The sequence below is a fragment of the Rhinolophus ferrumequinum genome, chromosome 21 (genome assembly GCF_004115265.2).
Source record: "Rhinolophus ferrumequinum isolate MPI-CBG mRhiFer1 chromosome 21, mRhiFer1_v1.p, whole genome shotgun sequence".
In the NCBI taxonomy this organism is placed as follows: domain Eukaryota; kingdom Metazoa; phylum Chordata; class Mammalia; order Chiroptera; family Rhinolophidae; genus Rhinolophus; species Rhinolophus ferrumequinum.
The window spans coordinates 52,188,771-52,210,756 of NC_046304.1; the positions used below are offsets into that span (position 1 = coordinate 52,188,771).

Below are 21,986 nucleotides of genomic sequence, written 5' to 3' on the forward strand. Positions count from 1 at the left end.
CCCCTGGCCATGTGTTGCTTTGGGAGGTGGATGGGGACTGAGGCCAGGTCTCTTCCAACAGGATGTTTTCTCTTCATTTCTGGGCACGCTAGAGCCAAGGCCTTGAAGCTCACCCAACCAGGGCCCCACACCCCCCCTGGGGAGGGAGGGGTGTTGCAGACCGTGCTCCAACCTCAACACCCCAGCAGAGATGCTGCGGCAGTGGTCCGTGCAGTCGGGGCAGGCCCACGGGGAGCCAGCAGGCGAAGAGCTGTGGGAGCAGGAAATGGAGCGGCTGTTTTGCTCCAGGGCACCCGTGCGGACGCTGCCCTATGCCATGGTGGACAAGCGCTTCATCCGGTGAGTGTCTGAGAGCTGGAGGGTCAAGGCTGGCGGTGGGGGTGGGGAGAGCAGCACGAGGATGCCCTGTGGGCGGGAATGGAAATCACCTGTTGGAGTGGGTGGGGATGGAAGACTCCCCGGCCCACTGCGCTCCTTTGCCTGGCCCGGTGGGTACAGGGGTGACTCAGGGACGCCCCCATCACCAACCCATCGCAGGCAGCTGCGCGAACCGCCCGAGGGGGTGAAGACCTCGTGCTGGCAGCGGTGGCAGCGCAGGCAGCAGACTGCAGGACGGCGCCTTGGGGAGGCAGTGCATCGGCTGGCCCAGGGCTTTGGGCTCTGGGAAGGGGCACTCTACGAGATCGGGGGTAGGACCTGCACCCCAACCCCACCTCCCCTCTCTGGGGTCTCAATGTCTAGTTTAGAATCAGGAGGAGGGCACTGTGCCGCTCACCACTGCGCCCCTCTGTCCCCACCAACCAAGGCCCCCATCCTCATACACACCTCTCTACCCCCAGAGCGGCACCACCCCCTGGTGGCTGCCAGAGGTACTGTTAGGCCTCCAGGACCTGACCATGAAACAGGTCCCAGGAGGCTGATCACCCACACCCGGCTGGGTTGGGCAGCCCTGGGATTCTCAGCTGGACCCGGGCTTAGTGCCTCCCTGACTGATTGCTGTTCTCCTCACAGGCCTCTTTGGCACTGGAATCCAGTCCTATTTCACCTTCCTTCGCTTCCTGTTGCTGCTCAATCTGCTGACCCTGCTTCTGACCTCCAGCTTCGTCCTGCTGCCCATGGTCTGGCTCCGCCCCCCTGACCCAGGCCCTGCCTTGAACTTCAGTGAGTGCCTGGCCCATGGAGGGAACAGTGATCCGGAGCCCACGTGCACCCTAGGCCGGTCCAGGGCTCAGTATTGGGACAGCCCTGACCCTCTGTGCCCGGACCCTGGGCGTCTTCCTGCTTGGGTCCAGCTCCAGGACTCAAAGTGACCGAGCCTTTTGCATGGCATACCTCCTGACCTATCTTCAGGGCACTGCTCAGGCCTCCCTGGGGTTGGGGGCTATGGCGTGGGTCGGGGCAGAGCCTCACCTATGCCTTGGAGACCCCTCCCTAGTGGCCCTCTTTCCCTCAACAGCCCTCCAGTGCCCTGGTGGCACCCAGCTCCAGACTGGTGTTCCCAATTTCCACAATCAATTTTGGAATGTTCTAACTGGCAGGGTAAGTGGGCTCTGTCTTGGCTATGGTCCAGGAGGGCTGGGGAACCCAGGGAACTGCCCTCAGGGGACCCCAGTCTAAGAGGACCCCCACCCCTCCAAGGACATTTTGGCTTCTAGGGGGGCACGGCCTTCCACAGAGAGGCTGGCTGGGCCAGTGACGAGGACAGAAAGAGGCTGAGGCCATTGTGCACAGCTCAGGACTTAGGGACATGTGCCCCCACAACCCTCAGGGCCCAGCTGAGGTGGGGGCTCAAGGGACAATAGGGGACAAGTGCCCAGGCCTCTGGGATAAGCACCATCCCACCCTCATCCTTGGAAGCCACTTCATGGTTGCCGTGCAGGCTCCTGTGTTCCAGTCCTGTCTCGTCTTCAGAACTGTGTGTCCTTGGGCAAATTGCCTAACCCCTCTGAGCCTCTGTGAAATGGGGGTACTCTTACCCCTACCTGACGGAGTTATGGTGCGAGTTAATGAGTTAATACATGGAAAGCACTTAGCACACAGCCTGGCAGGGCCTCGTGCTCAGCTGTCATCATTCACGTCCTCAGGCCTTCAACAACACCTATCTCTTTTATGGTGGGTACCGGGCGGGCCCCGAGAGCAGCTCTGCATACAGCATCCGCCTGGCCTACCTCCTGAGCCCTCTGGCCTGCCTGCTCCTCTGCTTCTGTGGGATTCTGCGGCGGTGAGAGCTGGCCCCAGCCTCTGCCTCCTTCCAGGGGTCTTCCCTGCTCACTCTGCCCTTGGCGTGGTACCCCCCAGTTGTCAGGAAGGCCCTCGCCCCTGTTCAGTAAGGCTCATGGTTGCTTCCAGGGTCCAGAGTCTGTGTCACCAGCTGCAGACCTCAGGGACAGGGGCCACTGCCCCTGTATCCCCACCCAGGCCTTGGCCCAAGCCTGCTCCTGGGGCTGTCAGGGGCTTCCCACTCCAGACCCAGAGCTGAGCCAAGGCTGGGGCTGGCAGGCGGGCGGTGCCTCTCCCCCATAAGCCCTGGCCTCCTGCCCCTCCAGGATGGTGAAGGGGCTGCCTCAGAGGCTGTTCCTGGGCCAGGAATACAGGTCACCTCTCAGTGCCAAGGTCTTCTCCTCCTGGGACTTCTGCATCCGGGGGCAGGAAGCAGCCACCATCAAAAAGCATGAGATCAGCAACGAGTTCAAGGTGTGTACAAGGACATGTGTGAGTATAAGATGTGTGAATGTGTGTGCAAGTGAGCCTGAGTGTCAGAGCATGGATAACTATTCATATCTATATGTGCGTGTGTGTGACTGAGAGCTGGTGTGCGTGTGTGTGCGTGTGTGTGCACATGGTGTTACAGCTGGAGCAGGGGCTGTGGCGGTGTTTAGGTGTGAGCGCTCACCTGCACAGTGCAAGGAGAGGGTAGTCTACATAAAACCACCCGCCATTCCTGGACCTGCCCCTGCCCTGGTGTCATCCACACCCTGCCTAGATCCTGGCAGCCTGTCTCGGACACACACTGACCTAGGCCCGGGTCTGTTTGACCCTCCTCTTCTGCCATGCATCTCCCAGCCCAGGGCCAGCCCTAACCTGCCTCTACCCCGCCCCCACAGGTAGAGCTGGAGGAGGGGTATCGCTTCCTGCTGGTGCAACAGCAGACCCGGTCCCAGAGAGCCTGCCACCTGCTCACCTACCTGCGGGTCAACGTCCTCATCGGCCTTCTGGTGGTCGGGGGCATCAGTGCCATCTTCTGGGCCACCAAGTACTCGCAGGACAACAAGGAGGTGCTAGGCAACTGACAAGTGTTCATTTAATCCTGGCCAGAACTGTGGGAGGGTACAGGATGGTCCCACTTTGCAGTTGAAGAAGCTGAGGTTCAGAGAGGTGAAAGCAGTTTGCCCAAGGTCACGGCAGGTCAGACTGGCTCTACCTGTGAATATCCCCTGACCACCATGCTGCCATAGTCTGTGGGTTTCCAGAGGCAGGGCCTGCCCCGGAGTTACACTTTAGGGGGTGTAGAAGATGGGGGAGCTGCTGGGGACCTTCCAGCCCATGGGCATCCCTTCCCCACTTTCCCCTGTAGGAGCCCCTGTTTGTGCTACTCCAATACCTGCCCCCTGGGGTCATCGCTCTGGTCAACTTTCTGGGGCCTCTGCTGTTTGTTTTCCTGGTCCAGCTGGAGAACTACCCTCCCAACACTGAGGTCAACCTCACCCTTATGTGGTGAGTGACAGGTGGGACCCCGTGTGGAGGGTGGGGGAGGGAAGGAGGGCTCAGAGGCAGGAGAGCTGTGTCCTGCTTCCCGCCTTGGTTGTTTCCTGACACCAGGAGTGCCCAGCAAGGGAAGGCAAGTGGGCACTTCCAGAACACTCTGTCTCAGGGACCCGTGTCTGAGATATTCCACTCCTCTCCATCCAAAGCAAGCCAGCAGTCTGGACCAAGTGCCAGATATTCAGAGGGGCCAGTGACTGTTTTGACAGAGGGGTTGGGAACCAGCTTCACGTACCTAGGAAAACCAGGAACATGGGACACACACAGTTCCCACATACCTGAGGGCTTACACCCTTTACATTGTCAACTGTCATGCAGGGTGTCATGTGGGGTCTCAGTTCCTGCTCCACACATAAGAACGCAGGACATGGTGAGGCCAAAAGGGAACACCCACGGAGCCATAGATAGGGGAGTCATACTACTATACTCCACGCGTCTCTGCAATCCACTCTTGCTAGCTCAGCCACCATCTTCTTGCTAGCCTCCATTTGCTGCTAGCGTAGCCACAGCAGTTATATTAGTGGCCAATGGCTCACTGGTTACAGCTGACGGCCAACTAGCCACGGCTGATGACCATCCAATCACAGTTGATGGCCTTTTACTTCCCGAGTGAGCACCTTTCTACGTGAGGCCGAGAGCCGGGAAACTGCTCTCTGGGACTCTGTCCCCACAACCCTCACCATGACCTTTGAAATCAGAACCATCCTCATCCCCACTGGACATATGAGGAAACTGAAGTTCACAGGGACCACATACCTCGGCCGAGGTCAAGCTCGCCAAGTCTGCTGGGTGGAGGCTCAAACGCAAGCCCTCCTCTGTCCCCATGCTCTGCTCTGTCTCCCCTCTCCAGGCTAGGGTCCTGTCTTGGACCTAGAGCCCCTCTTTGGACCAGCTTTTCTCTCCATCTGCCATCCCACCCACCCGCCACGCAGCCTCCCTCAACAGATGAACCGCTGTTAACAGCCTACCATGTGTTAGCATTAAAACGTTTACACTTACTAGCTATAACGTGCATGCAATGGTTTGGCATTGGCGGCCCTACTTATGACCCAGCTATGCATGCACGTGTGTGTGGTCTACGAGACAGTGTAAGTAGGCTAGGGTATTAACAGGCGGTAGGAGAAAGGAAGAGCTCACCTGCAATTAGGATACCATCTATGCCTGTGAATTTCCAAGCTGGGCAGGTGGGGAGGACCCTGTGCAGTATTTCCCAAACTGATTTAAAAACAGAACCCTTCTCCCATGAATCACCTGAAGACCAAGATCCTGGGGAACATTGCCACGGATGGAGCAGGTTGGAAGGAGGCTGAACTCTGGATTCCGAGGGGGCTGGGCCTGGGAGAGACCAGATCTAGCGCAGGTTTCAGCCACACCTGTATCCTGGAGCTAGCGTGCCCACGTGCCTGGACCCCGCCCCTGACGCCGTGCCACCCCCAGGTGCGTGGTGCTGAAGCTGGCCAGCCTGGGGATGTTCTCCTTCTCGTTGGGTCAGACCATGCTGTGCATCGGCAGAAACAAGACGAGCTGTGAGTCCTACGGCTACGACGCCTGCGACTACCAGGTAGCTGGTGGCTCCCTCAGGGCTGTCCCTTCCGTGCATCTCCCCAAAGCCACACACTTTGACCTCCCTGCCCCTTTGATCTACTTGTCCCTCTCCAGGTCTCTCACCTTTGCGGGAGGCTGTGGGCAGAGCCGCCCATACCTCAGCTCACCTCCAGGGGGCGCCATTCGCATCACGCTGTGCGCTGTGCTGGGTGGCAGCCCTGGCTGCTGGGTTTCCCTGCTCCAGTCTTACCCTGACGGCCCGGGTTTTAACTTAGCAATCATATCAGACTCCGGGCAAGGCTCCTGTACCCCAGAGACACCCCCCCCATGGATGGGTGAAGGGCAGCCGGGGACTGTGGATGGTGACGGGCCCCTCTGCACCAGTGCTGGGAGAACTCAGTGGCGGAGGAGCTGTACAAGCTGAGCACCTTCAACTTCCTGCTCACCGTGGCCTCCACCTTCCTCGTCAGCCTGCCGAGGAGGTGAGTCACGTGGGGACACCACGGGGTGACCTGGGCATGTCTGGGGATGCCCAGTGGCCACAGCCAAGGGTGAGCCGTTCTACACACGTGTCCGTGTGAGTGAGTGTTGGGGGCCATGGCCGTAACCAGGGCGCCCCACGCGCTCCTCTTGGTGGTGGTACCTGGACACTCCCTGTCCCCAGGCTGCTGGTGGAACGATTCTCAGGCCGGTTCTGGGCCTGGTTGGACCGGGAGGAGTTCTTGGTGCCCAAGAACGTGCTGGACATCGTGGCAGCGCAGACGGTTACCTGGATGGGCCTCTTCTACTGCCCCCTGTTGCCTTTGTTCAACAGCGTCTTCATCTTCCTCACCTTCTACATCAAGAAGGTGCGGGTTCACCGGCCGGGAGGGAGCAGGGCTCACCTTGAGCGGGGCTCCCGCTTCTGTCGCCTCCCCTACCCAGCGTCCCTTCCCTGGGCCTCCAGACTCCTTGGTGTGTGCAAACGGACTCGTAGCCCCCAACGGCTGTTTCTTGCTCCCCAGTACACCCTCCTGAGGAACTCCAGGGCGTCCCCTCGCCGATTCCGGGCTTCCAGCTCTACCTTCTTCTTCCAGCTGGTGCTCATCCTGGGCCTGCTTCTGGCCAGCGTGCCGCTGGGCTACGTGGTCAGCAGGTGAGGGGAGCAGAGAGGCTGGAGGCTGGCAGGCGGGCAGCTCCTCCCCGGGAACCTGACACTGGCCCTCTCTCCACAGCATCCACTCCTCCTGGGACTGCGGCCTCTTTGCCAACTACTCAGCTCCCTGGCAGGTGGTTCCGGAGCTGGTGGCCCTGTGGCTGCCACCCTCCGGCCAGCGTGCCGTCTACTTCCTGGGCTCCCATGCCTTCAGCTTTCCTCTCCTCATCATGCTCAGGTTCCTCTCAGGACAACAGGGGCCGAGGGAGGCGGGGGTTTCCTTCCTTCCGTGGGCTCCCCCAGCCAGTCTCATGGGATCTGGGAGCCAGACAAGGAGAGCCCAGGGAGGCAGGGACGGGGGTACGGAGCATGAGCTACAAGGCAGGTGGCCTGGGGTTCCTCCTGTGGCCCTGGGCAGCTCCCTCAGGGCCTCACCTGTAAAGCTGGCACCTTACCTAATCACTGGAGAAACGCAGATGTGCTGAGAACCTGCAGCGGTTCTTGTTGCCATTTAGAGGAGAGGGCCAGAGCCCCCGTGGGAGGGAGGAGAAAGAGTTGTCTGCCAGTGCAAGACAGAGAAAGACGCCAGGAGGCGTTTTCTAAGAGACTTGGGAGAGGAGGAAGTAGGGATGGGACTGATCTTGGATCCCCATCTATCCAAAGCCTTGTCCTGACCGTGTGCGTCTCGCAGTCCCAGGCCAAGGCAAGGGCCATCCACGGCCTCCGGAAGCAGCTGCTATGGGTGAGTCATCTGGCTGGGAAGGGCAACCGACTGCGGGTGAGACCCTGCCCAGGAGTGTGGTCTCAAGCTGGCAGAGAAGCAGAGAAGGTGGAGGGAAAGAATGAGCTCTAGGCATCGCCTCAGGCCAAGAGCCATACCCAGCAATATGGCCTTAGGCTTGGGAACAAAGTTTTCCTAGGAGTAGGGCTTGAGGCTAAGGGCGGGGCGGGGGCCCTGATGGTCTTGCTTGTGGACCAGGCCCTTACGGGGCGGGGCCAAATAAAGGTTGGCCTCGGACTAGGGGCGGGATCTCGAGGGGGCGTGGCCTCTTAATTACTGGGGGAACCGTGATGGGGCGTGACCTCAGGCTGGGGCTAAACCGGGGCGGGGCCTCGGGCTGGGGCTAAACCGGGGCGGGGCCTCGGGCGGGAGGGGGCTGGGAGGTTGCTTCTCCCCGCCCCCAGCTCGTGAGCGGAGGCGCGGCTGTGAACCAGCTGCTCGCTCCTCGGCTGCAGCAAGTCCAGGAGAAGTGGCACCTGGTGGAGGACCTGTCGCGGCTGCTGCCGGAGCCGGGCCTCGCTGACTCTCTGGGGCCCGAGTCCCCTCACTGTCGATCTCCCCGCCCGCGATCCTTCTGCCCTGGATTCCCTTGCCCGGGATCCCCCAGGCCGGGACCCTCCCTCGCGGATCCCGCCTGTATTTTCCACTTCCCCAGCAGCACGGATCCGACCCCCGCCGCCACCTAGAGCCTCCCCAGGGTCCGACCTGTAGCCCCCACGCCCCACACTCGGGCCCCCTGGTGACCTCCAACCCCTCTCAGTGGGCATCTCAAAACGGGGTTCACACACCCAAGGGCAGCAGGAAGAAAATAAGGGAACTTGTGTTTGTATTTTTATCTCATGTTTTTGTTGAGTGTTTTATACGTGCATCTTACAGTAGTACAGTAACCCATGAATACAATTTATGAATATACATCCATTGGAAGTGCTCGGGAATTGTTTACGGTGGAAAGGGCCATCACAGAATTTGGGAAGGGACGACCTGGCCGCTGTTAGGGCACGCCTGCGCTGGGGGTTGCTGTGTTCTCCGTGCACGGTGCCCCACACGACCTCCCGTCATTCCTTCTAAACCTTTGAGGAGATGGAGACCCGCAGGGGTGCGGTCAGTAAGGGGCAGAGCCAGGATCTGACCCCTGGGCACTGCTTCCAGAGCCGCATGAAGCAGTGTGGGGCTTGTGTCGTGTCCAGCGCATGAGGGTGCGAGAAGGGGCGGTGTGGGTTAGGTTTTAAGAAAGAAACAGAGACTTAATGCAGTTAAATCTCAGAAAGCCGGGGGTCTCGCAGTCACCAGAGACTGGAGCCCCGAATCCGGCCGACTGGTGGCTTTTATTGATAATCATGCAAGAAAGTAGCATTATCTTTTCCACGGCCTGTGAATCTCATCCATCATGTCACAAAAGTGAATCAAATTAACTATCATCGTCCCCAAGCAGCTGGAGCAGAAAGTCTTGTGATGACTTAGGTGAGGTATGCACCTCCCTGGGGGGCAAGTCTCTCATGTTGTAACAGTTCCGTTGAGCTTAGTGGAGAGAGCTGATCTTTATCGCCCTCATGACTTCTCTCACAATCTGGTGAGAGAGGAAAGCCAGAGTCAGCAATGGCTTTTCCCAGGCAGGGGGGAAGGGGAGGCAAGGCTCCTTCCCGGATCTTCTAAGGCAGCTCATCGGGGGTCCCACTCGGTGTCACCCGTCTTAGGTTGTATCTCACGTGAGATATCTTACCCGTCTTTGGCTGTAAACCATCTTTTGGGGACCAGACAGAGAAATATAAGGTAAAACATTGAGATAAGCAAAGCCCCAAAAAAGCACAGTCTCACAGACTATTCTTTCCTCAAGGAAAGACATGGGGGGACTGTCGGCTAGGCTGCTGTGTGACCACAGGCTTGGCCGTGATTCCCCGCCCTGACCCCGAGGGGCTTATAGGCCTTATCTGAGCCTGAGTAACCAACGCTCTGAAGTTGGCCTCTCCCGAGCAGGATTCCTCGGCGCCCAGTATTCTAACCCAGCAACCGCACATCAAAATAGGGTTGGTCCTCAGGAAAGCAGGACAGGCGCCCCACCCTCCCCACCCCCACCATGCCTTCTGCAGAGTCTGTTCTCCTGCCCTCTCCATGTCCCCCAGTTGAGCCAACCTTGAGGAACCTTGGAGGTGGTGGGGCTGGGGTGACTCCCAGGGCTGGGTCAGATTCCTGAGCCTGTCGAAGCTTCCTCTTTGGAGCTTCTGGCCCAAGGTGGCAGTGACTCAATCCAGGGACCTCAGCCGTTGGGAACACCTGAGAAGTTGTCAGAAGTGGCCCCGTGCCAGCGCCTCCAATGCGATTGATCCAGGCGCAGCCAGCAGCCAGGCATCGGGGCTTTCTGAAGCTTTCAGGTGACTTACCCGCAGCCAGGATGGAGAACTGGAGGGAAAGGAGGGGAAACCCCAGGACGTGCTTGAAAAGCCCCCCTGTCTCCACCAGGGGCCCAGCGCCTGGCTGGATTCCAGGCCATGACACAGAGTCTGGGCAGCTCTGGCCAGGTGCCCTCAGGCCCGCAGTTTTATATGGTCATTAAAGCACCTCCTGTCGCTGTCCTCTCGGTCACCCAGCATCACAAGACCTGTCCGTCTGTCAATCAACACGTGCTGGACCTTGTTCTGGGGCTGGCGATGAGCCTGCGAGGGAGACACAGAGCACTGCCCGGTCGAGGGAGGGCGAGTACAGGAAAGCGACTGACCATGTCAGCGCGCAGTTTAGGTCCAGTGTGCTCTCCGGACCAGCCCCGTCACCCTCCCCCGGGACCTTAGAGATGCGATTCTCAGGCCCCACCTGGCATCCCAAGTCAGAAAGTCTAAGGCTGGGGCCCAGCGGGGGAGCCCCTGGGACGGCGCTGATGGGCACTGAAGTGGGAGAAGCATCAAGGTCCTGTTCTTAGCCCCTTTGCGTCCCTCCAGTGAACACGCACGGAGAAGCAGCCACTGCCAGCCTAGGCTCCCTGGGCGCTGCGAGGGAGAGCGCAGACTTGGAGGCCTTGGGCAAATCAGCAAACTCGGGGCCGCAGTGCGCTTAGCTGCCACATGGGGATGACACCACCCCACCGTCCTCTGAGTGGTTGTGAGGATTTAAGCAGCAATTACTTATAAAGTGTCCCAAGGGGTGCCTGGCCCTTCCTAGCAGTTGTGGTCAAGGTCCTATTCCAATGTGGCCATTGGCCTAAGGAGACAAGTGGGAGAGATGAGAAGTGGAGCTGAGACCCCCTACGATCACAACTGTCCAGCAAGACACCCTGGGGTGGCAGGGGCTCTGAGGATGAGCCTTCACCCCCAGCAGGAGGTTTCACAGAGCAGGTGACTGGCAGGGAAGGGAGGTTTCAGACAGGAGATGAAAGCAGAGGGAACAACCTGAGCAAAGGATGGTGACACCTTCTACCTGCCCAACAAGCCCAGGGCCCACAGTGCAGCAGTGCTGGCTGAGTGTAGCCCTGCTTTGGCTTCAGGCCCCCTAATTCCCTGCAGGGTGTGAGGGAGTCTGCTGTTCTGGGCCCAGTCCTGGCTGCTGAGGCCCTGGGGTGCTGTGGCCTCCGGGTTATCTCCCTGCTTCACATACCTCCCAAGGAACACCCTGGTGACATACCAGGGTGGAAGGGGGCCCCCACTGAGGGAGCCTTTTCGAGCCTGAGCAGAGGGCCCCACACCAGCAGAGACATGAGGCTCCGGCTACTGATCTGCTTGGCTACGCTGGGTGAGCCCCACTGGAGGCATCCTGGAAGGTGGGGGGTGCTGGGAGGCACAGGACAGGTGGGACCTGAAGGCATGGACACCTTGGGAAGCACAAGACAGAGAGGGCTTGAGTCTCACACCAGACCCTTACGGCATATGTGGCCCACTTATTGCTTCTCCATTCTGGGCCCACCATTTACTCATCTGCAGAATGGGCTGAAGAGACTAAGTGTGGGCTTGAAAGAGCTGTTGTGAGTGAAGATGCTTGTTGAGTCCTGGACGTCCTGTCTGGCCTTGGTAGGAGGCTCTCTGGGCGGTCTCAGGCCTCCCCTCTACCCTGAGCTCTCTCCTTACTATTCTCTCCACTCTCCCTCTCTTACAGCCACCAGCAGCTTCTCCATGGAGCGGGAAGTAGGTGAGTAGCCCACCATGTGGGAGTGAAAAGGGCCCCCAGCTGGGGATCCTGGAGTCAGAGCCCCCCACTTATGGTGGGTGCCTTGACTGCGGGAAGGTTGCTGCTGGTGACGGAGTGTCTGCTGGTGGACAATTGGACAATTCTAAAACCCAGCGTCAACGCTTGTAGGGCCCTGCAGGGAGTGGACAGGAGAGAAGGCTGGGGCGGGGGGGACCTCCAGGGGAGTAACAAAAGTGTTTGACTTCCTGTGTGTGTGAGTGTGTGTGTGTGCTGGTGAAGGAGGAGGGCACGTCCCTGGGCAGGTGTATCCTAATCTCTTTACCCCAGATCTGGAGCAGAAGTTCCTCTGGGAGCCCCATAGCTCTGCCCGATGGGTGTGATCCCAGAGAGGGCTGGGAGCTTTCTGGTGCGGTGCTGTGGTCAGGAGGGGCGCCGTGGTGCGGGGGGGGGGGGGGGGGGGGGGGGGGCGGTGCATGTGGTCTGGAAGGATGGCCGTGAGCGAATGGGGAAGTCCAGGCTCCCGCCAGGTCCAGCCAGGGGAGGTTGCCTTACTCTCAGAGGCAGCAGGAGGGCGTCTGGGCCTGCTTTCCATGAATCAGGGGATGGTACAGAGCCAGGGGGAGGAGACACTCCTAGTCTGGACTCCACTCGGCTTTGCCTCTCCGCTTTTCTCCTGCCCTCTCCCCTGCCCCATTTCTAGCCCTGTGCCCCATAAGGTCAAGGTGATGGGTCACCTCCTCCTCTGCACATCTTCAGGGCAGAGGAGCTGCTCTCCCCACTGCCTGGTCGCAGCAGGTACCTTCCCTGGTCACAGGGTGGAAGAGCTGGCTTCCTCCTCTGTTCCACCGAAGGGTGGGTCTCACTTGAATGCGGCACAGGCTGAAACATCATTTCCTCATTCTCTTTAAAAACAAACACATTGTGGTGTTGCAGCTAAAAAAAAAAAAAAAAAAATGACGGCAGAGTCTATGCAGGCCTCTGGGTCTCCAGGAAGAACCTGGGCAGGGTGCATCTCATGTCACTGTCAGGCGCCTGACTTTGCTCAGACACTTGCCAAGCAAGTCCTGCTAACCAAACTCCTAAGAGATTGACTGGTAAATCATTCATTCATTCATTCATTCTCAATATGGCTGAACCTGTTTGGTACAGGCCCTGCTCTAAGTCCCAGGATGGATACACAAGGTGCAGAAACAAAACGAAGTCCCTGCTCTCCTGCTGCTTACATTCTAGTGGGGCTGGAGGAGCAGGTGATGATAAAATTGAGCGTTCTCTCCATATGCTAGGATGTGATTTGCCGTAGGGAAAAGCAAGCAGGGAGAAGGGAAAGGAACATGGGTGGGGGTGGGGAAGGCGGGCAGCATTTACTGAGAAGTCCTCACTGAAAAGGGGACACCCAAACAAACACACATAGAGCAGGACGTACCTGGACAAGGGCCTGCATGGCCAGAGCACAGGAAGCAGGGAAGGGGAGAGTTGGGGGAGGGAAGAGGGGTGGGAGGGGGTTGGGTAGGGAGGGCTTACGGGCGTAGCTATGAGACACTTTGCCCAGAAGACAGGACCTGATGTAGCCTTCACGGGGTCCTTTCACTGCTGTGTTGAGAAGAGACACATGGGGGCAAGTGTGGAACCCCAGAGAGTCGTTAGGCTGTTCTCCCGATTCAAAGGAGAGATGGGTGATAAGGCAGACACTGGTCGAGATACAGTCTGAGGATCAGGCGAGCTACATTTGCTGACGGGTGGGGTGGGATGGGAGAGACAGAGCCACGGAAGATGACCCCAAAGTTTTGGGCTGATCTCCTGGAAGGATTAGCTGAAGTGCAGCCTTAAGGTGGCGTCTTATGCTGCTGAACTGGCTTCACTGGGAGTGAAAAGTTGGGTGAAAGATACTGAATGTTAAGAAATTGAAGAGCCAAGATACTGGAAAGATACAGTGTGTATTTTGAAATCCCCAGGAATCATGGCAGCTGTAATATTGAGAGTATAGTTGGGCGCCACTTAACGACAGGGACACATTCTGAGAAATGCGTCCTAAGGCGGTTTCATCGTTGTGCAAACATCACAGAGGCACTTACACACCTGGATGGTGCCGCCTACTGCACACCCAGGCTACGTGGCACAGCCTGTTGCTCCTGGGCTACCAGCCTGTACAGCACGTTACTGTACAAAACACCACGAGATTAAATCAAGCGCAAGAGAAAACGATGCAATTAAGAGACACGGTACATGTGAAATGTGTGAGGCCACTGCCGGCAGAACGCCGCTATTGTTTTACAGCAAAAGTGTTTTGTTTTTTATAAGTAGAAAGAGTACTCTAAAATAAGGATAAAAAGTATACTAACAGTAAAAACATAAACTGGTAACATAGTCATTTATTATCAAGTATCACACTGTGCATAATCATATGTGCTGCACTTTTTTTTTCCCTAAATAATTCTTTTTATTATTATTATTTTATTTAGTTTCAGGTGTACAAAACAATGTAATAGTTAGACATTTACACCCCTCACAAAGTAATAACACCCCCTGTGCTGCACTTTTATACAACTGGCCTCCCAGTGTGTTTACAAACATGAGAATGCACTGTGCTATGACGTCACAATGACTATGACGTCACTAGATGATAGGAATCCTTCGGCTCCATTATAATCTCATGGGACCGCTGCTGTATATGCGGACCATTGTTGACCAAAACGTCCTTATGTGGCACATGACTGTCGCAGAAACCGGGGGCAAGAATCTTCCAGAAATGATGGACGTTTCTAGGTCATTGTAACCCAGAGGGGGAGCTGGAATATGTCTGAAGATGTGAGGTTCAAGGCTGGTGTTTAGGGAGGAAGGAGGGAGAATGGTCCAGAAACATCGCAAGGATGTCCACACCCATGGTCCCAGGCCACTGCTGGGAAAGCTGGGGGATCCACACCACCTCAGACAGCCGCTGGTTTAGCCTGTGCCCTGGGGAGGGGGCTGGTTTCCACTAGGTGTGGGAGATGAGAAGGTGTTGAGGGTTATGGGGGTTTCGGGACCAACTGAGCCTGCTTTCCAGAGGGCGCAATGGGAGGGCGTCAGGATTGCGCAGGTTGGGAGGCGGGATGTAAGGGGGACATGCAGGGCCCTCTACCGGGTGGGGCAGGGGAGGAGGGTGACCTGGGAGCCAGGGGGCTCCTGTGGGCTGCTGTGAACACAGGACAGAGGGGCAGCATCTGGGTGAAGGACATTTAAACTAGTGTACGCCCTTGAGAGAGCACAAGGGAACCTTGATGGATTGTCGTCCAATTACTCCTAAAACCCGTTTGGTATTTCTGAGGGAGGTTCTAGACCATTTCACAAGAATCACTTGGAGGCGGGCTGCATTTGTCCTGTGGCTGCCATAACAAAGTGCCACAAACTGGGGTGTTAAGAACAACAGAAATTGATTCTCTCCCTGTTCTGGAGGCTAAAAGTCCAAAATCAAGGTCTCAGCAGGGCTGGTTCCCTCAGGAGGCTGAGGGAGAAGCAGTGTTGGCTTTGTGGATTCTGGCAATCCTTGGCACTGGTGGCTAGTGACAGCACGCTCCAACTTCTGCTTCCATTTTTCTTCACATGGTCTATGTGAGTGTGTGTGCACACGTGTGTGTGTGCGTGCGTGTGTGTGTGTGTCTTCTCCTCTTGTTAAGGCTCCCTAACCCAGTATGGATTATTGGGGTACATCTGCAAAGACCTCATTTCCACATAAGGTCCCATTCACAGGACCAGGGGGTTAGGGCTTGAACATAACTTTTTGGAGAACACAATTCAACCCTCAACAGGTAGGTTGTTTATTCAAAATCAGCTCCCTGGGTCCCACCTCAGGTCTAATGAATTGGATCTCTAAGGTAGGGACTCGAATCTCCAAGTTTCCCCGTGTCGCAGAGACAAGTGTGGAGAGAGGGGCAATCCCCAAGGGCCTCTGAGCCTGGCGGGGCAGCAGCTCTACTGTCCTGGGTCTGGATGGACATTCTGCACAGCCATCCACACAGCCCTTCCTTCTGGCTCAGCTTCCAGTCCCAAGGATGGCCTTGTCACTTCATCAAAGTTTGAGTGTGACATCCCATCATTCAAATGTTCTGACGTGCTTGATGAATTTTAAATCAAGTGATAGACTGCGTATTATTGGCGGGCTAGATGCATACACTAAATAATCAAAAGGAAAAAAACCACACAAGTCTTGTTAGAATAAAAAGTGAATGGCCCACTGCGTAGTGTATGAAAAAAAATGGCTCCTGTCTGTGAACTTATGTAAATCAAGTTTCTATTAATGGCCATGGAATGGAAATGAAGGTGGGCGAGCTTTTTTGTTCCACCGTTATAAGTCAAGATCATTTCCTTCCGTGAAGGAAGCAAAACGAGAAGTGTCATCATACCTCTGCCCTGGACCCCCATGTCCCCTGTGAGGGATTCTGGCCCCAAGAGCAGCTGTGGGCCATGAGTTGGCCCTTTGGCCCCAGCCAGGGTCGTGCTGACGAAATGATTGCGAGCAGTTTGCAAAATGGTGTCCAGAGAGCAGCTTCAACTCTCCACACAGCCTCATTTCAACTCAAGGATGTTGCATGAAAGCTTGCTTGGAAAAAAAAAAAAGTATGTAAAAAATAGGGGTTTTTATGAAGTTTAGAAAGAGGCACAGAGGAGGATGTATTTGTGGGTGGCTGTGCAGCCCTGGGCAGAGGAAGGAATCCTGATTCTGTGAGGGCTGGGGCAGCAGCTTAGACCAGTTTCTCAGGCTCGACACTCCTGACACTGGGGCTGGATCCTTCTGCTCTGGGGCCGTCCCGTGCACTGCATATCCCTGGCCTCTCCCCCACTAGATACCAGGAGCACCCCCCACCCCACTCATGACAACCCCAAATGTCTGCAGACACAAAAATCCCCTGGAGGAAAATCACTGCTGGTTGAGAACCACTGGTCTAGAAAGAAATGTGTTTAGTGGTCAGAAATAGGAGTCCTAGGAAATGTCTCTGAACACCATTGCATTCCAGTTTGTTCCTCTGCTCAGTGAGCAGTTTTCTGATCACAGCGTGGTTTCCAGAGCCCACGTGCCTAGCCGAGCACGAGCAACGCATGCGGTCTAGGATATTCAGGTTTCATAGACGCTTCCTTCCAGCACCACCCTCCCCCGGCACTGCCCCCACACTCCAGTCTTGAAAATGCACCATTCCTAATCCAGCCCTCTCTCCCAAACCCCCGTTCAGAAGGCAGCTCTGTTTAATCCCGGTGGCTGTTGTGGAGAATTCACTACAGGCAACCCGAGGCTCGATATGAAAAGACCTTAGAGGTGTTTTGTGTGTCAGAACCGACTCCAGGATCTGCCTACAGAATAGAAAGTTACTTCCAAGCAGAGAGGTGGTCTCGCTGGGTGAACCCCTGCTGGGAGCGGCTGGAGACTGGTGTTGACCCTGGGTCTGGGGGTAGTGACCTTTGGGTGCTGTGAGCATGCCCTGTCCTCCAGGGTCTCCCCAATTCTTCTGAGGTCCTGCTTTCCCCGAAGTGGCTTCTTTTTCTTTAGTTTCGCCCATCCCTTCCAACCCTGGGGTCCCTCCGCCGTAATGCCTCTGGCGGGCCTGGGTCATGCCCTCTGCCCCTGCCTTCTGATTGTCCCTTTAAACCAGGTGTTGACCTTTCTGGGCGTTGGGCCCCAGCCACCGCCCCTGCATCCCAGCTCCCCTGGTGGGTCTGACGTGAACAGGCCTCTGGTACATGAGTGGACAAGCATTGGAGTTCCTCCCGGCCACTGCCACGCTCAGGCCTGCAGGCAGTGCCAGTTCATTGGGTGCCTGGTTCACTTTGTACCTGACTTGTCCCCATCCCTGTGAGGAAATCCCCAGCTCAGGTGCGTACTCAAGGAACGCCTGAACTGCCTGGCACCTTGAGCACATGAGGACATCCCTGGAACAAGAACGTAGGCCACACTGCAGGGCGTCACTGGACAGTAACTGCCTTTTCATCTGAGAGTCACACAGTCAACAAACAGTAAATTTCTGGTTTCCTACCAGGGGCTAGGGACATAGTGATCTGCAAGAATGTCTCTGCCTGTCCCCACAGCTTACAGTTCACAAAACTGTTGAATCTGGAAGTTGAATCCAGTGTTCCAAACTTCTCCATGCTTCCTACTCATGTCTCAAGTTCATTTTATTTTCATAGTAAATATCAAGGGCAGAAAGAGTTTAAACCCAGGAGGCAGACTTTTTACCAGCAGTTTTTTTCTTTTCTTTAGGAAAAAAAAAAACCAGGGGAAGTTCACATGACAAGTGGAACCATTTTAAAGTGAACAATTCAGTGGCATTCGGTGCATTCACCGTGTCTGCCACCACCCCCTCTGTCTAGTTCCAGAACATGCCATCACCCCAAAAGGAAGCCCCGTCCCCATAAGCAGTCACTCCCCACTACCCTCCCCCAGCCCCTGACAGCCCATCTGCTTTCTTTCTCTGTGGGTTTTCCTATTCTGGATATTTCACCTGAATGGAATCACGCCGTATGTTGCTTTTGGTGTCTGTTTCATTCAGTATGGTGTCCCCATACTCAATGGGGTTTGTTCAGGTCGTAGTGTCTGTCGGTAGGTACTTCACGCGTTTTTATGGCTGAACACTGTCCCATTGTACGGAGAGACCGTATTTTATTTGTCCGTTCACGCATGGATGGGCCTGGGAGCTCCTTCCTCCTTTTGGCGGTTGTGAACAGTGCCGCTACGAACACGTGTGCCTGTGTATCTGTTAGAGGCCCTGTTTTCAATGCTTTTGCTACATGTCTAGAAGTGGGATTGCAGCGTCATACGGTAATTTGTTGTTTAACTCTTTGAGGAACCGCCAAACCAGCATTTCCTTCGGTGTTTGACAAACGTTGACTTCCTTCCTCCTCCTCTGACTGTTTCACCTCCAGAAATCACCCCTGAGATCTCCATTGCCTACAAAGTCCTGGAGGTCTTCCCCAAAGGCTGCCGAGTTCTCATAACGTGCCATTCACCGCATGCGCCTCTGCCCATCACCTACTCCCTCTGGGGCAGTGGGGACACTGAAGTCGCCAAGAAAACCATAAAGACCCAGGACCCAGCCTCCTTCAGCATCAATGTCACGCGCAAGTCCAGGCCAGACCTGCTCACCTATTTCTGCCAGGCAGCCCCCACCAGGGGCCTGCGTGTGGTCAGCACCAAGCTGCAGATGTACTGGGAGCTGTGGGCCAGTGAGTACAGCGGGATGGGGGGCACATGTGGGGTGCAGGGTCTGGAAGATAAGCGAAGCTCCTAGGCGTGGGAATCGTGGGGCCTGGGGTCTGAGGCTATGCGGCAAAGGCAGACTGGCCTCCAAGGACCACTCTCGGTCCCTTAGGGCCTGGTCACAGGCTGGGGTAGATCCTGGCTGGGCCCCCTAGGGCACAATCTCCTGGCAGGAGCCTCAGGGAGCCAAAGGGAGAGTAAAACAGAGTCTGAGGGCAGAGTCCAAGCCCCATTTGCTGAGAGCTCTGACTTCAAGCTGATAAAGTGGGCACTTTTTGTTTTTGATCTAGTTTAATCATCACACAGCTGAGGGTGGCTTTCAGCCTGTGGAAGAGGAAGCTAAAGTTCTCAGAGACAGAGAACATAGCCCCAGGCCGCCTGGCTTGCAGGTGGCAAATGATGGTTTCAAACCCCATTCCGTCACGCTCCCAAAACGTGTATTCTTCTGATTTGTATCCTGATCTTAACTCTGGTCCTTCCTGGTAGGAGGCATCAGGGCTGGGAAGCAGGAAGTGTTGCCCGACCTGACCTGTGGTGGCGCTGTGACCACCTGGGCCCACACCCAGGAGGAGATAGCCCAGGGGAGGCGAGCCCAGTCTGGGCCATTACAGGTCGAGGGTTCAATCTCAGGCAGTGGGCTGTGGGTCCTTGGGCAAGTCACTCAATGTCTCTGAGTTTCGGTTGTTTCACGTACAAAACAAGGATAAGACTACCTACCCCAGGAGGGTAGAAATAATTCAATGGAAGCTCTTAGTAGGTGGTAAGTATTCCACTTATGGTGGTGGTCGTGACTGAGCAGTAAGGCTGTTTAGAGCCTTAGGCTGATGTCCCTGGGGGACAGTAGAATCTCCCAAGTGACTGTCCTGAAAGAGCATGTGTATTCCAGTAAAAGAGTCAAGACTGAAAGAATATAAATAGGATTGCCAGATAAATTTTGCATAGAACATACTCACACTAAAGAAATTATTCATCCTTTATATGAAATTCATATTTACCTGGGCCTCCTGTATTTTTATGTGCTAAGTCTGGCAACCCAGAATACGCTACACATGAATAAAACCAAATGCGAAATTGTGTGGTACACATTGCAAGTAGTGTAGAAGCCCAGACACAGGGCAGAGAGAATAATCCAGAAAGCTGCCTGGAGGAGGTGGCAATCAGTTAGGCCTCCAGGCTCATTATTTTGTAACAAGGGAGCCTGTTGCGGAGACGGTATTACATCTTCCAGCCATGCCTGTGCTACCCTGTGCACCCTGCCAGATCCCGTGTCCCAGGTGCAAGCCAACTTTACCTTGCTGGACGAAGGGTCAGGCCCCAGGGTAGAGGTGTCCTGCCAGGCATTCGGCAGCCCACCCATCACCTACAGCCTGATCGGGAAGAACGGGCATGTCTACATGCAGCAGAAACCAACCTATGGGCAGCCTGCCAACTTCTCCTTCCCACTGACCGAGACATCGGACTGGCTCCAGTGCCAGGCTGAAAATGACATCAGTGTCCAAAGCAGCCCCCTCACGCTGGTGCCGCCAGGTGAGAGGGCTCCTTGGTTTCCAGAGGGGCAGCTGGAGCTTCTGGGTAGGTGGGTGGGAGGTGGAAGAGCTCCACCTGGCCGCTGCCAAGAGCTGGGAGGGTATCGGGAAGGAGTCATGCCTACTCTGGCCCTGCCTTAGGGAAGCCCAGCCCAGACACCTCCGCTTCCCTCACAGGACAGCTGCCCCGGGGACCCACCTTTATGCTGGCTGGCAGCCTCACCTCCATTGCAGCTATCACCTCTGGGATGCTGGGCTGGACCAAGTGGACCAGGTAGGAAATTGGTGCTGGATGTGGGGGAGGAGTCAGAACTGTGGGTGGCCTGTGTGGACCAATAGAAGCCCAGGCTGGAGAGAAGTGGGTGGTAGGTTTGTAGGGCAGACCTGCCACCAGGACATGGAAAGGGCCATGTCACTTCTGTGCGACTTGCAGAAGTTTGTTAAGGTCCTGCCATGTGCCAGGTGCCTGACTCAGGCTTGCTGATTTATGGCTTTTTGTGCCGCTGACTGCTGCTCCAGCCGCCCTGCCCTGCAGTGGAGTCAGCCAGCCTCTGGGTGGGGCACTCTCCTTATGGGTCTGGAGGGATATTGGGATGCAGCACGATGCCTCTGGGGACCAGGGTGGATCAGGGGCTTCTGCCCTCCACGGGAACCGCACAGGTCAGTGCTTCCCAGCCGGTGACAGAAGGCAAGGGCCAGACCTCCTGGGATCCCCTCTCCAAGACCATCACTTCACTGACTTGTAAAGTGACCAGGGCCTTTGTGTTGCCCAACCCCAGGCACTGCAGGCTTCTCTGTGTTCCACCTGTCGGGCCTGTGGCGGCAGTCACCTCTGCCCTGTCAACTTCTCACGTGCCTCAGTTCCTAAGATACTGCCATCTCCTAGTTCAGCCTCTTCGATGGGCGTTGTCCAGGAGTCTGGCCTCGGCACCCTCCTTGTCTCACGTCAGCCCCCCTTTCTCCATCTGAAGTCTCTGTCCTTTCCAAAGGCCAGACTCTTGAGCAAGCCAGTATCACCTCTCTGAGCCTCAGTTTTCCCTTCTGGGTATAGAGACCGGGCTCCCACTCACCATGTGACCAGGGACCAGCACTTGCCCTCTTGGTGATTCAGTGTCCCCCTTCATTTAGTGGGTTGACTAAGCCCCAGGTCCCTCCTTCTGCCCCAGGCACTGATGCACTTGACACCATAAAATTCCTGGAGACCTTGTTGGGGGAGGAGGTGTCTGGGAGCTGTGCTTGCTTAACCTGGAGTCTCACCTCTGTCATCAAGGTTGTGACCAGAAGATGCGAGCTCAGTAGAGCCCTCCGGGACAGCCCCCGTGCTTGCCCCCTACAGAAAGACCCACCATGTGAATGAAGAACAAGCATGCCAGCCTGGATTCCTGGAGTCCCTGTGTTCTGTGACCTCAGGATGGGGTGGAGGCTGTAGCCCAGGGACAGGGAGGCCACAGGACACAGTGGCTTCTGTGCGGCCTGTCCTCGCCCCTTCCACATGCGGGTCTGGGAAGAATGTGGGGGTAGATTGCGAAAAGACCCAGCTCCCCCCACATTTGCTCCCCACTTCCCTGGAGTGGCCCCCATCTCCTGGTGGCACCTCCTCTGGCTCCACCCACTGACCTCTGATGTTCCAGCTCACCCGGGAGGACTCAGCGCCACCTGGCCAGCACCTTCTCATTAACCTTACCTGCAATAGCAAAGGGTGTCTGGAATTCCTCCCTCCTCAGCTTGTGGGCCCTGGAGAAGACACCTCTCCCCACTTCCCACACAGAGCTTTCCCTGTTCCGATGCTCTGACCCATTTTGGTTTAGAACTGGATTAAACTCTGCCGGCTGTCTGTCACCTTGGAACTTCGGTTCTGTTTGCACACCATCTTGGAGCCTGGAAGTCTGAAGTCACTCTGCCCTT

General features: G+C 56.3%; 2 protein-coding genes across 2 annotated transcripts; both read left to right on the plus strand.

Annotated features, from left to right (window-relative positions):
- The first annotated feature begins 175 nt into the window (after positions 1-175).
- On the plus strand, positions 176-8,139 carry TMC8 (transmembrane channel like 8). The gene is made up of 15 exons (XM_033091422.1): positions 176-339; positions 538-689; positions 1,012-1,161; positions 1,457-1,539; positions 2,085-2,221; positions 2,547-2,694; positions 3,105-3,275; positions 3,575-3,714; positions 5,200-5,323; positions 5,692-5,789; positions 5,972-6,155; positions 6,312-6,442; positions 6,522-6,680; positions 7,106-7,184; positions 7,679-8,139. The coding sequence occupies exons 1-15, from the start codon at positions 191-193 to the stop codon at positions 7,907-7,909; spliced, it is 2,136 nt and encodes a 711-aa protein (XP_032947313.1). The 5' UTR covers positions 176-190; the 3' UTR covers positions 7,910-8,139.
- A 2,679-nt stretch (positions 8,140-10,818) lies between these two features.
- C21H17orf99 (chromosome 21 C17orf99 homolog) lies at positions 10,819-21,958 on the plus strand. The gene is made up of 6 exons (XM_033091418.1): positions 10,819-10,940; positions 11,301-11,333; positions 18,222-18,521; positions 19,816-20,082; positions 20,259-20,355; positions 21,352-21,958. The coding sequence occupies exons 1-6, from the start codon at positions 10,904-10,906 to the stop codon at positions 21,356-21,358; spliced, it is 741 nt and encodes a 246-aa protein (XP_032947309.1). The 5' UTR covers positions 10,819-10,903; the 3' UTR covers positions 21,359-21,958.
- The last annotated feature ends 28 nt before the right edge of the window (positions 21,959-21,986 follow it).